Raw genomic sequence first — 14,695 nt, 5'->3', positions numbered from 1 at the left:
GTGGGCGCTAATGCTAGCTAGCTAACCCCACAGAGAAAAAAAAGCCAACTTGCTCCTTTTTGGATTGCTTGATATTCTAGCTATGGGTTTAATACAATGTTTCTTGCCACATACAGATATTTTAGTTCTTGTTTTGTTTTATTTGTTGTCCAGCTAAAGTAAAGATAGCTCTGGTTAACTTAGCTAGTGGCGCTAACACTAGCTAGATTAGCTAGCTCGTAAAAGGCAACACCAGGATATCTTTTTGGATATCCTTGATATATTGTATGGATACACACACAACGGTTAGCTGATCAGGAGTGTCCGTAAAAATACCAAGCAAAAATACAGCTGATGCTACTGTTGCATCCTATATTTACCTTTTTCAGTATGCATATACATTACTGCTTAGCCCGTTTCCATTAGTTTATTACTGCCGTACACTTACCATACATAATTCTCACATTTTATTGCAATATATATATATATACACACACAATTTTATAAGGTCCTTATTTCTTTAGCACTTTGTTAGAGGAACCCAAGTAAGCTGTGACTAATGATTAATGATAATTTTTTCTTCTTTTACAGACGTGAAAACTTCACCCCAAACTGCAACTCCAGGGTGTGTAGTTGGCACTTTCCCAATGGCAAAGCTGCTGGACCTTCGCGATTCGCTTGGAACCAGGGAAAGGCTTTTCATTTTCCTGACCACCCCAGCAATCCCCCTAAGCAGAAGAAGCAGATTGTCCCTTCCAGTGATGATGCAACAGACACAGGACACACAGCTGACATGGCAACCCCACAAACCCCTACTACATCCCAACCAAGTCTTGTCATGCTTGAGGTTGAGAATGACATGCTTAGAGAAGAGAACAAAAAATTGAAAGAACAGTTGGAGAAACAAAAGCAAACCTTTTCTTTCAGTCAGATTTCCTCCCATCCTAACAAAGTCCAATACTACACTGGATTACCTGATGCTGCCACAGTATTTTTTTTGGAAGCACTTCTTTCTAGATTTGAGCTACAGTATCATTCTGATTGGACTGTCCAAATTATGCCCCTTATTGATCAGTTACTCCTTACTTTGATGAAGCTTAAATTGAATTGTGGCCATGTAGACCTTGCAACAAGGTTTAATTGTAGCACAGCAACTGTAACTAACATCTTTACCACCATCATCTGTGCTCTGTATGATATTTTGTGCAATGATATCTCCTGTGCAAGGATACATGTGGAGCGGTCTATTCAGAGGCTGAAACTGTTTTGCATTTTGGACCACATCCCTTACCAGTACAGGAAAAATATTAACAAGATACTGAAAGTATGTGTGTGTCTTACAAATTTGCAAACCCCAATTCTCCGTGAAATTCAATGAAATATCTGATGTATGTAAATCAGTTAGCAGGACAGTGGCAAATTAAAACATGTTTACAATTATTGTGACTGAAGAATGATTTACACAACTTTGCAGAAAACCTTTATTAAAAAAGTAAAACCAGATTAAAATGTTTGTCTTTTTTACATTCAGGAACATGTTAGTGTTGTGATGTGCTACAACCTAATTCACTATAACTCAATCTGCACTTGTAATGCATTGAACAATTAACTTAGAATGTGTGGTAGGAAAATATCCTTATAAAAATGTTCGAGAATGTCAATGTTAAGCACCCATGTTAGGTCTTTGAGCACTGGGAGAATGACCAGGTCAAGAGGAGTCCATACAAGTAGATGACAACAGTTAGCTTTGGTCAGATGTAGGTTGCCTTGGATCTGATGCCAATAGTGGTGAGTTTGTTTTAGTTTGAGGGAACTTGTCTCTTCATCCAGCTCTAGAAAAAAGTCTCTCTTACTCTCTGCTGCCTGCTGGACAGTCTTAGTTCTGGCGGACCATGGGCATTTCACCTCAATGATGCAGTCATCAGACACTGTCCCATCTGGAGATCCACCAAGTAGACCACTGTCAGACAGGAACAATCCCCTCTCCTGGATCACCACACCAGCGTCCGCTGTGTACTGCTGCTTTGCCCGCGACTCATGTAGGATTCCTCAATCACATGCCTTTAATAAAAACACAGTCACTTACTCTTAGATACACATAACTTAAGTTGAAATATTCATGAAGACCCACAACTTACTTTAGATCCTTCTTTGAGGTTGTACTGGCCAAGCAGTGTTTTGAATAAGGAAGGGGGGTAAGATTTCCGCTGAACTGCTGCCAAGACCAAACCAAAATTGCTTGCCGTGATTCGTTTCTTGCGATATGCTGACCTGTTATACATAAAAACAAAACCAAGAATTAAATCAATTTATAATTAGTTACATGTTAAAATACCACACATGCACAATGTCCCACAAATTAAGACAACAAATTACAACCATGTCTAAATTATGTGTACGGGTTGTCAAGCTGCTTACTTAATTTATGCTTTGCATACATTTTGTTAAGTTTACATTTACATTTACATTTATGGCATTTAGCAGACGCTCTTATCCAGAGCGACTTACAAAAGTTGCATTAAGTTGCATTTCTTACCATAATGGGTTCTTTGCTTGCCCAACTGTAGCTCCCTCAATCTGTTGCTTCTCCTCAGTGGTGACGGCGAGTGATGATAGCACATAAAGAGCCTTGTCCTCAGCCTGGCCATAACCTGGGCTGCTCACTAGCCCATCAAATGTCTTGATGGGGAGAGATGTCTAGATTTAAAGTTAAGCACATAGTGTTGAGATTTAGGTTAGGTGCCAACATATTTTGGTGCATACAAAACACCTGTAAATAAAATGTGAAATTCTATGTGAAATTGTTTTTGGGTGCAGAGAATCATAAGTGCAAACTTGTCTAATTTCCATGGGTTTACACATTTCTATGTATTGTAAGTCATGTGTCAAACCATGATCTTGACATTAAACAACAATATGTAATCGCTTTATCCCAGTCAAAATACTCAATGTAGTGCAATTGTGCTGTTTCTGGTAATGTGAAGGGCATATTAGAGTACAAAATACAGAAGTCATACCTGAGGCGGTTCAGAACTCAAAATCCACCCCATTCCAGTAAAACGCCCAAGCTGTGACAAAGATGCCAGGGCCCATTCCTTGTCATGTTGTGTGACAGGTCTTTTGATTCCAGCTTAAATAAAATGGAGTAACATTAGTAATTATGACTTATTTTATTACACACCTTTAATTGTAGATTTTTAAAACATGCAATATACACTATAGTCTCTCTCTAGTCTGCTCTAAAATAGATTAACAAATTGTGAGAGTTTATCAGAACTATTCAATTAATAAAAGTTAATCTCACAAAATTCAATGGCTTTGAAATTACATGGTTCAGGTGTGTTGCCAGCAGGCTGAATGTGAGGGGCTGAATGTCCTCCAGGACCAGGTTTGGAAACCGCAACTTAAAACTGCATAGCGTTAAGCTAATAAACCATGCAACATTGACATCAATTGCAAATTATTTACTAACCTCGTGATGTGGATGGGGCCATCTCAGATACTCTCTTGGCTGCAATTTCGTCCGTTTTCGGTGTCTTCGCCCTTTTCCACACGCATTCCACATCGGTGCGGGACACGTTTTTCTCCACCCAAATCAACAAGGCTGCCATATGATGGCACTTGTCTTTACCGATTGGGCAAACGCAGCTGCTGTACCTCACTGCCTGACCCTCAACGTGTACCTGTATTAAACGTTATTTGACCCATACTCACTTCAGTCACCACACCTCAACCTCAATTCACCTCAACTCACCTCAACCTCGTAAATCGTCTTTTTCATGGACGCCTGGACTCTACCCCTAAATATACCACCTGGGAGAACAGATACACTTAGTACTCTATTGGAGTTGAAAGAGTTTAGACCTTTTTTAACCCTCAATGGTGCCTCACTAAAGAACGAAGTTATCGTAAACAGGTTTACAGGCTCCGCCATCCTTGTTTGTTTGGACCCGGAAGCGGCTGAAACGTCACGCGTGTCGTCACACTTAACAAGCGGATAGGTGTATGATCCCTGCAAACATGACTTTGTCGATCGCGCTGAAGCGCGGCGCGCGCGCGCGAAGTTGCAAAATTCGAGAGGTGCACGACCTCGCGCAGCGACAGCGCGCGAGGCACTCGCGCACGGGCGGAGCCTCAGCGATTACGTCATTTTCGCCGCGCGGACCCTCGCGCCGCTTGCGGCGTGTCAAGTATAATTAAGCCTGGTTTATACTTTCGCGAGCGACCGTAATGCGCGACTCCGCCCACCTCGCGCGACCCTGCGCGAGCGGTGTAGGCGTTTATACTTTCGCGAGCGTCGCTGCATTGTTCTCCGAAACGATAGGTGGCGATAGGTGGCAGTGGAGAATAAAAAACCTCTGCAAAACCGGGGAAAGAACATTTTTACCTGACCAGAGACCGTATTTAAACACATCAGGCATCAAACGTAAATATGGCTTTGCAGTGTTGTCCGAAACGATACGTTAACAAATACGAGCCTCTTGTAATTCCAGGGCGAAACATGAGAGAACGTGAAGACGTTAAGATTGGGCGTTTTGAAAATAAACAACCATAAACTAATGTGATAAAAAAGCGAATTATTTCGATTCATTTCGAGTATATGTATAAATATTTAACTTAATTAAGTTTAACGTGCTGGGAAATATTGAAATGGACCTTTAAAGTGATGTACAAGTGCTTTAATTCCACCTTGTATAGGTGTATGAACCCGGCAAACATGACTTTGTCCATCGCGCTGAAGCGCGGCGCGCGCGCGAAGTTGCAAAATTCGAGAGGTGCACGACCTCGCGCAGCGACAGCGCGCGAGGCACTCGCGCACGGGCGGAGCCTCAGCGATTACGTCATTTTCGCCGCGCGGACCCTCGCGCCGCTTGCGGCGCGTCAATATTTAACTTAATTATGTTTATCATGCTGGAAAATATTGAAATGGACCTTGAAAGTGCCGTACAAGTGCTTTAATTCCACCTTGTATAGGTGTATGAACCCTGCAAACATGACTTTGTCGATCGCGCTGAAGCGCGGCGCGCGCGCAAAGTTGCAAAATTCGAGAGGTGCACGACCTCGCGCAGCGACAGCGCGCGAGGCACTCGCGCACGGGCGGAGCCTCAGCGATTACGTCATTTTCGCCGCGCGGACCCTCGCGCCGCTCGCGGCGCGTCAATATTTAACTTAATTATGTTTATCATGCTGGAAAATATTGAAATGGACCTTGAAAGTGCCGTACAAGTGCTTTAATTCCACCTTGTATAGGTGTATGAACCCTGCAAACATGACTTTGTCGATCGCGCTGAAGCGGGGCGCGCGCGCGAAGTTGCAAAATTCGAGAGGTGCACGACCTCGCGCAGCGACAGCGCGCGAGGCACTCGCGCACGGGCGGAGCCAAAGCGATTACGTCATTTTCGCCGCGCGCGGCGCGTCGAGTATAAACCAGGCTTTAATTCCACCTTGTATAGGTGTATGAACCCTGCAAACATGACTTTGTCGATCGCGCTGAAGCGCGGCGCGCGCGCGAAGTTGCAAAATTCGAGAGGTGCACGACCTCGCGCAGCGACAGCGCGCGAGGCACTCGCGCACGGGCGGAGCCTCAAAGATTACGTCATTTTCGCCGCGCGGACCCTCGCGCCGCTCGCGGCGCGTCAATATTTAACTTAATTATGTTTATCATGCTGGAAAATATTGAAATGGACCTTGAAAGTGCCGTACAAGTGCTTTAATTCCACCTTGTATAGGAGTATGATCCCTGCAAACATGACTTTTTCTATCGCGCTGAAGCGCGGCGCGCGCGCGAAGTTGCAAAATTCGCCGCGCGGACCCTCGCGCCGCTTGCGGCGCGTCAATATTTAACTTAATTATGTTTATCATGCTGGAAAATATTGAAATGGACCTTGAAAGTGCCGTACAAGTGCTTTAATTCCACCTTGTATAGGTGTATGATCCCTGCAAACATGACTTTTGTAACTTCGCGCGCGCGCCGCGCTTCAGCGCGACGGACAAAGTCATGTTTGCAGAGTTCATACACCTATACAAGGTGGAATTAATGCACTTGTACGTCACTTTAAAGGTCCATTTCAATATTTCCCAGCACGTTAAACTTAATTAAGTTAAATATTTATACATATACTCGAAATGAATCGAAATAATTCGCTTTTTTTATCACATTAGTTTATGGTTGTTTATTTTCAAAACGCCCAATCTTAACGTCTTCACGTTCTCATGTTTCGCCCTGGAATTACAAGAGGCTCGTATTTGTTAACGTATCGTTTCGGACAACACTGCAAAGCCATATTTACGTTTGATGCCTGATGTGTATATATACGGTCTCTGGTCAGGTAAAAATGTTCTTTCCCCGGTTTTGCATGGGTTTTTTATTCTCCACTGCCACCTATCGCCACCTATCGTTTCGGAGAACACTGCAGCGACGCTCGCCACGTTCGCGAAAGTATAAACGCCTACACCGCTCGCGCAGGGTCGCGCGAGGTGGGCGGAGTCGCGCGCTACGGTCGCTCGCGAAAGTATAAACCAGGCTTTAAACGCCTACACCGCTCGCGCAGGGTCGCGCGAGGTGGGCGGAGTCGAGCGGCACGAGGGTCCGAGCGGCGAAAAAGACGTAATCGCTGTCGCGGCGCGAGGTCGTGCACCGCCGCTTCAGCGCGATCGACAAAGTCATGTTTGCAGGGTTCATACACATATACAAGGTGGAATTAAAGCACTTGTACGGCACTTTCAAGGTCCATTTCAATATTTTCCAGCATGATAAACATAATTAAGTTAAATATTGACGCGCCGCGAGCGGCGCGAGGGTCCGCGCGGCGAAAATGACGTAATCGCTGAGGCTCCGCCCGTGCGCGAGTGTCTCGCGCGCTGTCGCTGCGCAAGGTCGTGCACCTCTCGAATTTTGCAACTTCGCGCGCGCGCCGCGCTTCAGCGCGATGGACAAAGTCATGTTTGCCGGGTTCATACACCTATACAAGGTGAAATTAAAGCACTTGTACGTCACTTTAAAGGTCCATTTCAATATTTCCCAACACGTTAAACTTAATTAAGTTAAATATTTATACATATACTCGAAATTTATCGAAATAAATCGCTTTTTTATCACATTATTTAATGGTTGTTTATTTTCAAAACGCCCAATCTTAACGTCTTCACGTTCTCTCATGTTTCGTCTTGGAATTACAAGAGGCTCGTATTTGTTAACATAATTTCAACATTTTAATGTACTTTAGCCTAAATTCCAGCACTTTTCAAACCTGAAAACACAAAGCAACATTAAAATGCGTCAGGTAAATGTTCATTCCCTTTTTTTTGAGGGGTGTTTCTTTATACTACCACATATAGTTTTGGACAACATTGCAAAGTCATATTTATGTTTGATGCCTGGTGTATATATACGGTCTCTGGTCAGGTAAAATGTTCTTTCACCGGTTTTGCAGGGGTTTTTTATTCTCCACTGCCACCTATCGCCACCTATCGTTTCGGAGAACACTGCAGCGACGCTCGCCACGTTCGCGAAAGTATAAACGCCTACACCGCTCGCGCAGGGTCGCGCGAGGTGGGCGGAGTCACGCGCTACGGTCGCTCGCGAAAGTATAAACCAGGCTTAATAAACTCATTTCTGATCCTATCTTTCCTCGTCACACCAAATGAGAATCTCAACATCTTCATCTCAGACACCTCCATCTCCCTCACATGTCTCTTTGTCAGTGCCACTGTCTCCAGTCCATACAACATAGCAGGTCTCACTACTGTCCTATAGATCTTTCCTTTCATTCTAGCCAACACCCTTCTATCACAGATCACCCCAGACACTTTATGCCATCCACACCACCATGCCTGCACTCTTCTTTACCTCTCTTTCACTTCCTCCATTGCTCTGTACCCTCGACCCTAAGTAGGTAAACTCGTCAACTTTCACCAAATCAACTCCTTGTAACTGGACCTGTCCACCGTCTGCCCTCTCATTTACACACATGTACTCTGTTTTACTCCTGCTCACTTTCATTCCCCTGCTCTCCAAAGCATATCTCCATCTTTCCAAGCTCACCTCCACCTGCTCCCTACTCTCACTACAGATCACAATGTCATCAGCAAACATCATAGTCCAAGGGGACTCCTGCCTAACCTCGTCCGTCAGTCTGTCCATGACAATTGCGAACAGGAAGGGACCCAGGTCTGATCCCTGATGTAGTCCTACCCCCACTTTAAACCCATCTGTCATTCCTACCGCACATCTCACTGCTGTCACACTGTTCTCATACATATCCTGCACCACCCTCACATACTTTTCTGCTACTCCTGACTTCCTCATACAATACCACAGCTCCTGTCTCGGTACTCTATCATAAGCTTTCTCTAAGTCAACAAACACACAATGTAACTCCTTCTGTCCTTCCCTACACTTCTCCACTAACACTCTCAAAGCAAACATAGCATCTGTGGTGCACTTAGCTGGCATGAAACCATACTGCTGCTCACAGATCTCTACCTCTCCTCTAAGCCTAGCTTCCACTACTCTATCCCAGATTTTCAGGCTGTGACTGATCAACTTTATTCCTCCCACCTTCCCAAGACACTCTCCTCACCAGACAACACATTTCCATCTTTATCCTTTATCATCCTAACCTGCTGCACATCCTGCCCATCACGTTTCCTCTGTCTGGCCAATCTGTACAGATCCTTTTCCCCTACCTTAGTGTCCAACTTCTCATACAGCTTGCTATATGTCTTCTCTTTAGCTTCTGCCACTGCTCTCTTTGCCTTATGACACATCTCCTTGTACCTCTGTTAAATCTGCTCCAATAACCACTCTCTCTTCTTTAGGGACCTGCAAAACAACTTCATCTAACTCTCTCCAGAATTCTTCTTTCTCATCCACATCACAACCTACCTGAGGAGCATAAACACTGATGACATTCATCATCACCCCATCAATCTCTAACTTTACACAGATCACCCTGTCACTTACTCGCTTTACCTCCAATACACTCTTACTAAATTCATCCTTCAGGATTACCCCTACTCCATTTCTCTTCCTGTCTAGACCATGATAGAAGAGTTTGAAGCCACCACCAATGCTCCTGGCCTTACTCCACTTCCACTTGGTCTCCTGTACACACAGTATATCTATCTTCCTCCTCTCCATCTCATCAGCGAACTCTCTCCCTTTACCTGTCATAGAGCCCACATTCAACGTACCAACTCTAACCTCCACCTTCCTTCTCTGCCTCCTCTCCTTCAGCTTCAGAACCCGCTTCCCCTCTCTCCTCCTCCTCCTTGTCCCAACTGTAGTCCAATTTCCACTAATGCCCTGTTGGACAACAGCACCAGTGGCGGTCGTTGTTAACCCGGGCCTCAACCGATCCGGTATGGAATTTCTATTTTTGATTTTGATTTGGCGCAGTTTTTATACCGGATGTCCTTCCTGACGCAACCCTCCCTATTTATCCGGGCTTGGGACGGGCACTAAAATACACTGGTGTGTGCACCCTGGCTAGGTTAAAGAGTATAAAACTATCACTCATTTTTATTTTGTGCCTTTTATTTTTTCTCCTTGATAAAAAAAAAAAATCAACTGAATTTAATAATGCCACATCTGCTACCCCCCTCCACGTCATGTCAGATCCTGGTTTCTGCTAACTTCTATTTCACCCGCATATGCCAATGCAGCTCACAGCATGAACGTCTGTAGACCCAACATGAACATGTCTTTCTTCTGTACTGTTAAGGTTTCTAAAATTGTTTCTAGACATAGATCATAACCTTCTGGGTTCATAGACAGGATTATAAATGTGTTCAGCCCTCAGAGTTCCATAGCTGGTACCATGACAACTGATTCACAACACATGGTGGGTGTCAGGAAAGAGTTCCCCAAGTTCTCCTTATCAGAAGGCGAGGTACAGTAGACTGGATGTAGGGGAATGGAAAGTACAGAGAGACAGGGAGAGAGAGAAAGAGAGAGAGAGAGAGAGAGAGAGAAAGGAGGAGAGGAAGAGAGAAGAATTCTAACTGAGGAGCAGACACACAGATAAGGGAGTGAACAACATGTCAGAGTGTTCTGACTGAGGGTCACAAACAGTAAATCACATTCCCTTACATGCAGGGCCAGCGCCAGAACATATACAGTGAGGGGGCGTCAGAAAATTTGGGGGGGGGGGGCGAACGTAAGTTGTTGAGCGGGGGGGGGGGGGGGGCACGATTGTAACGATTGTCGAGCGGCCGAGGGGGCACCATGTAGCGATTGTTGTAAAATAAATGGGTCTTATTTTTTTACATTGAGGGGGCGGGACACCTCGCCTGAGGGTTCGCCCCCCCGTGGCGCCTGAGGCAACGCCCCCATTCGCCCCCCCGTGGCGCCGGCCCTGCTTACATGTACTACTGATTTTGAATTTTCTTGTTACTACGCAGTCTGTTTTACAAGGGACGAAGCTACCTTTTTTGTTGCTGCCTTTGACTGAAAGTTCACAAAACGTTTGCTCTATCAGCGTACCGCTGAACATACTCTGATATAAATAAGGGGATTAATGAGAATCTTTCAGATCTCACATATTGCAATTTGACTGGTTTGAGACATACGTAAGCAAAGTATCTTCTTCAATAATTAGACTTGATTTTCATAAAGATTTTATTGTTAAATCTTAAGTGTATGTGATGAAAAGATCCCCGTGCTTCTGTTGAATTGGTGGGTTAACATCTCCTCACACCTCTCCCAAACCAAGCCCTGAAAACAGTTCTGGTTTTCAACATAGATAAAGATGTGTCCTCCCACTTTGTTTTTTCCTTCCTATCCAAAGCACCATAGAAACTCACAAGTTCAAAACCACCCATAACCCATACAGCTGTGTACAGGCGGTGACTGCAGGCATGTACGTCATATCAAACCATATTGTGTTTTTGTCTAGTTAACGATGCGCTTGTCTGGTTTGTTCAGTGTATTACATGTCATGTATGTATGCTCTCATTTCTAATTCTTTGTATGTGTAACGTACTTGGTGAATAAAGCGATTCTGTTTATGAAAACAGGTTGCAGTTCATGATTCAGGAGGGTCATTTCCTGGAGTGTCCAGCGTTAAATCTCTTGCCATGTCTTTAAAATAATGTTATTATGTATAATGTATACATGTGTATTATAAAACGCCGTTATCAGTGTTATCAGCGTTAACAGTGGTCGATACTGTGATACTCTTATCGGGCGATATAAAAAATATCGCCATTAATCTATTCTTAAAGTAGGGTTGAGAGCTGGGTCAAAATAGGTAAGCAAACTGATGACATTCACCTTTATAGTTTAGCTCGGGTGTATTCCTAACCAAATTGCACAGTAGGGGGTGAGAACGAGTTTTCAAACCTGTGAATTACAACAAATCGCAAGTGTGCTTACATGGATGCAGCCACGAAGTCGCCAGGTTTGCTTCATGGAAAATTCATTTTTAAGAATCTTCCTAATGGAGACATTGACAAGACTAAAGTTGTTTGCAGCGTATGCAATGCGAAATTAGTTTATTGTAGGAGTTCTACCAGTCTGAAGTACCATTTAAACGCAAAGCACCCGTTTGCTAATGCTGCTGACGCTGGGTCAAGCACTGATGCAGCCCAGGGGAAGAGTCGCCACCGCCGAAAACAGGTTAAATGTACTAAATGTTGGCTTACATTTCAAATCTCATGTTTAGCTGAATAAACATGTTATCAACTCCTTTTAATGTACAGTATGTAGGCTTACAAATTCATGTTTGACTGAATATGCCCTCTTAAAGTATGTAGGCTTACAGCAGAGGTGTATAATCCAGGTTCAGAAAGTAAAAGTCCTCACCAGGATTTTGCTCAGGCTTCCTGGATTGTGTTGATTCCACTCATTTACCTGGATTGCACTAATTAGAAAATCTAGCAAGCTTGAGCAAAATCCTGGTGAGGACTTTTACTTTCTGAACCTGGATTATACACCTCTGGCTTACAGTACTATTGTCATGTTTAACTGAATAAACCGTTGAACACGAGTACATTTTATTGAGCATGTTTTTTTTCTTCAAGTATCAAAGTAGAACAACTTCCTCAAGCAGTCATTGATGCATTTTGGAAACAGAAGATGGGCCCCTGGTCTAATGCACCCTCTGTATTAAGAAACCCTATCTCAAATACTGACTTTTAGTCATTACTTGGGTAGCAGGCATATTCTGAATGAGCCATTTTAATCTAGATTAATCTAGACTGGAAATGAAATTAAATTAACAATATACAGTAAATATACAGCACTGGTAGCATCCACCAATGAGAAACACTGGTTATCTCGAGTTTATTTTCTGAACGTTTTCTTGACATGACCACGAAAATTGTCTCTATAAATACTGCACAGCGAAGGACATTTGGTATTTTAGATCATATGGTTTATCTTTATGTGAAACAGGAGGGAAGCTTGACTCAGATAGGAAAGCAGGTCTTACAGGAAGAGAAATCAATGCTAACATCTGGTCTAAATTCTTTCGCGGATGTTTCTGATAGCTGTGATGATGTCTAAAACAAGGAGGGGGATGTGCACTAGATATGGGTCTTGGTATGCCTGTAAATGTCTGAGCATGTTGTTCATCATCAGAATAGTATTTGATTCCGTTCATTGACAAAAAGCCTAGACTAGTCCTAAAATGCAAGCAAATGTTTGAACTAAATCAAGCTGCTGTACTTGAACGACTGTCACTTTGATGCAAGTGTACTAAGCATGGAATCCTAAGTAATAATAATTTTTTTAAAGATTTGATTGGGTATGCCTCTTCGTTATCGGGCCATCTTCAAACGTCTGATCGTCTCACGCGGCTAAATCGTCCTTTGAGAACAGGCTGTGTCATTTGAAAACTTCATACAGTTCTTCAGTGCAGGTTGCATTTTAAGTTATGGACTCACTGGACACTGATACACAGACACATATAGAAAATATTGTTTTCCTAAAATGTGTATGCTGAGGTATTTTACATACTTTATGTTTTTGTATGAGAACAAAAGAGAAAAAAGAATACCAGTGAGATGTTTAATAAAGACAAAGAACGTCCTGCTTTGAGGAAACTCACATATGTCTGCTGTCTGTGTCCAGATCTTACTGAAATTTGGACGGCTCATTAATATACAGTATGTGCATGAACAGACATACTAAATAGCTGAAACTAAACTGCAAAAATAGGGCAGGGAGCAGGGGCGGACTGGCATACATTGCTACCGGGCATTTCCCCGGTGGGCCGATGGGTTAGTGGGCCGGTGGGCCGCTGGCCGCCGGTGGTTTAACTCGGCCCGTGGAGGAGCCACTGCCGCGCACTGCGGTCCCGGCCTGTAGTCACGCTGCTGTTTACCGGTGTTATTACCTCCCCCGCTCCAGTCAGACTAACCTGCTCAGCGCGGCCGCGGACTGAGCCTGTAAACACAAGAACGAGTTGGACCGGGCCGCGGACTGGGCGGGCTGACGATATGCAGCGAAGATCAGAAAAAAAACAACTTGTCCCAGAAAATCCGGGCCGGACTACGAAAACATACAGCAGTTTAAATTGTAGATAACATGTTATTTTAAATGTACTGCTGTCGCCTCTGCAACGTCTAAGGCACCATGTACAAATTACCTTAACACGGTTAACACGGACGCAAGTGGCGGTCTTAAAGGTTCCAGAGCACTGCGCACTGTGTTTTTTTTTTTAAACCTATTGAAATTCTTAGATTAAAACTAACCACCACAAATAGGTAAGAGGAAGAAATACCCACGTTAGAGTTGTAGGTTGTTCTTTAGGATGCACTTTGCGTAAAACAACTTGTTTGGTGGTCTTATGGTGGACTATTTAAAAGCCACTATGTGGCTTTGTAATCATATTATTGCTGGAAATAATATTGTCCATATGACAATAAACGCCGTCTATATATATAGTGGGCCAGTCTGTCAGGAACTCCCGGGCTACTTTTTCTCCCCAGTCCGCCCCTGGCAGGGAGTCTCAGTGCTCAGGGCACAGCAACATAGGACTGGGATTGACAGATTTATGTCACCTTCACCTACGTTGCTGTTGCCTGAACCCTTAGACCAACTCAACACTTACAAAGACAGCAGCCTCAGAACACTGTTACAGCCCAGCTTGACAATCCAGAAGGTAAATACCAGTTCTTTCTCTCCTGTGGAATCAGGGTGACCCCATGAAATGTTTCATTCCCTCAACACCAAAAAGAAGACAAATAAGATCATTTTTGTATTTGGGTAAGAGAAAGTATTATTTTTAATACTGAGAATATTATAATTATGGTGCTGCATCTGTAAAACTGGTTGTTTGTGTATATATGGCTAAAATGATTTTGAAGGTGAATCAACAAAATTTAAACGAAAAGTTGCACGGAGATGCTTTTTTTTGTCAGACCACCTGCCGAGAAACGCACCACTCTTAATTCTGCGCTATAGTGCTGAATTCGGCACAACACGTTTTGTGCCAGATATTTTATTGGCTGTGTTAATAAATTTACCACATCTTGCAGGATACACTACCACAGCTGAACACTGAATGGTCCATTAATTCAATTGTTCATTCATTCTATGTTAGCCTAAAATCTATAAGGTCTATGTTTTTTAATGATATTTCACATAATATTGTAAGTTACTATGATTTGTTCGGGATGAAAGACATTAGAAAAATAAAGCTTATGTACAATGCATACCGAAGGAATTCCTTGCAGGTTTAAACAAGTGACGTTGAGTCAAAAGGAGGGG

The 14,695-nt window shown here is 43.5% G+C and overlaps 1 protein-coding gene across 1 annotated transcript; it reads right to left on the bottom strand.

The window, feature by feature from the left end:
- Nucleotides 1-1,446: 1,446 nt before the first annotated feature.
- LOC143501264 (uncharacterized) lies at nucleotides 1,447-3,999 on the bottom strand. Its single transcript, XM_076994883.1, has 5 exons — nucleotides 3,452-3,999; nucleotides 2,997-3,109; nucleotides 2,516-2,676; nucleotides 2,118-2,250; nucleotides 1,447-2,040 (listed from the first exon to the last, which is right to left on the bottom strand). Exons 1-5 carry the CDS (start codon nucleotides 3,588-3,590, stop codon nucleotides 2,029-2,031), a joined length of 558 nt encoding a protein of 185 aa, XP_076850998.1. The 5' UTR covers nucleotides 3,591-3,999; the 3' UTR covers nucleotides 1,447-2,028.
- Between the last annotated feature and the right edge of the window lie 10,696 nt (nucleotides 4,000-14,695).

This window comes from Brachyhypopomus gauderio, unplaced genomic scaffold, assembly GCF_052324685.1.
Source record: "Brachyhypopomus gauderio isolate BG-103 unplaced genomic scaffold, BGAUD_0.2 sc167, whole genome shotgun sequence".
NCBI lineage: Eukaryota > Metazoa > Chordata > Actinopteri > Gymnotiformes > Hypopomidae > Brachyhypopomus > Brachyhypopomus gauderio.
Note: the sequence above shows the minus strand (reverse complement) of the source record. Positions and strands in the feature narration are given on the sequence as shown.

Bases quoted from the DNA above. Each gene is read 5' to 3' on its own strand.
- LOC143501264 (XM_076994883.1), bottom strand. From the start codon at position 3,590: ATGGCAGCCTTGTTGATTTGGGTGGAGAAAAACGTGTCCCGCACCGAT. The intron at 3,110-3,451 runs GTTAGTAAATAA...ATTTTATTTAAG, and splicing joins GGCCCCATCCACATCACGAG to CTGGAATCAAAAGACCTGTC. The intron at 2,677-2,996 runs GTATGACTTCTG...CTTTAAATCTAG, and splicing joins TGAGTTCTGAACCGCCTCAG to ACATCTCTCCCCATCAAGAC.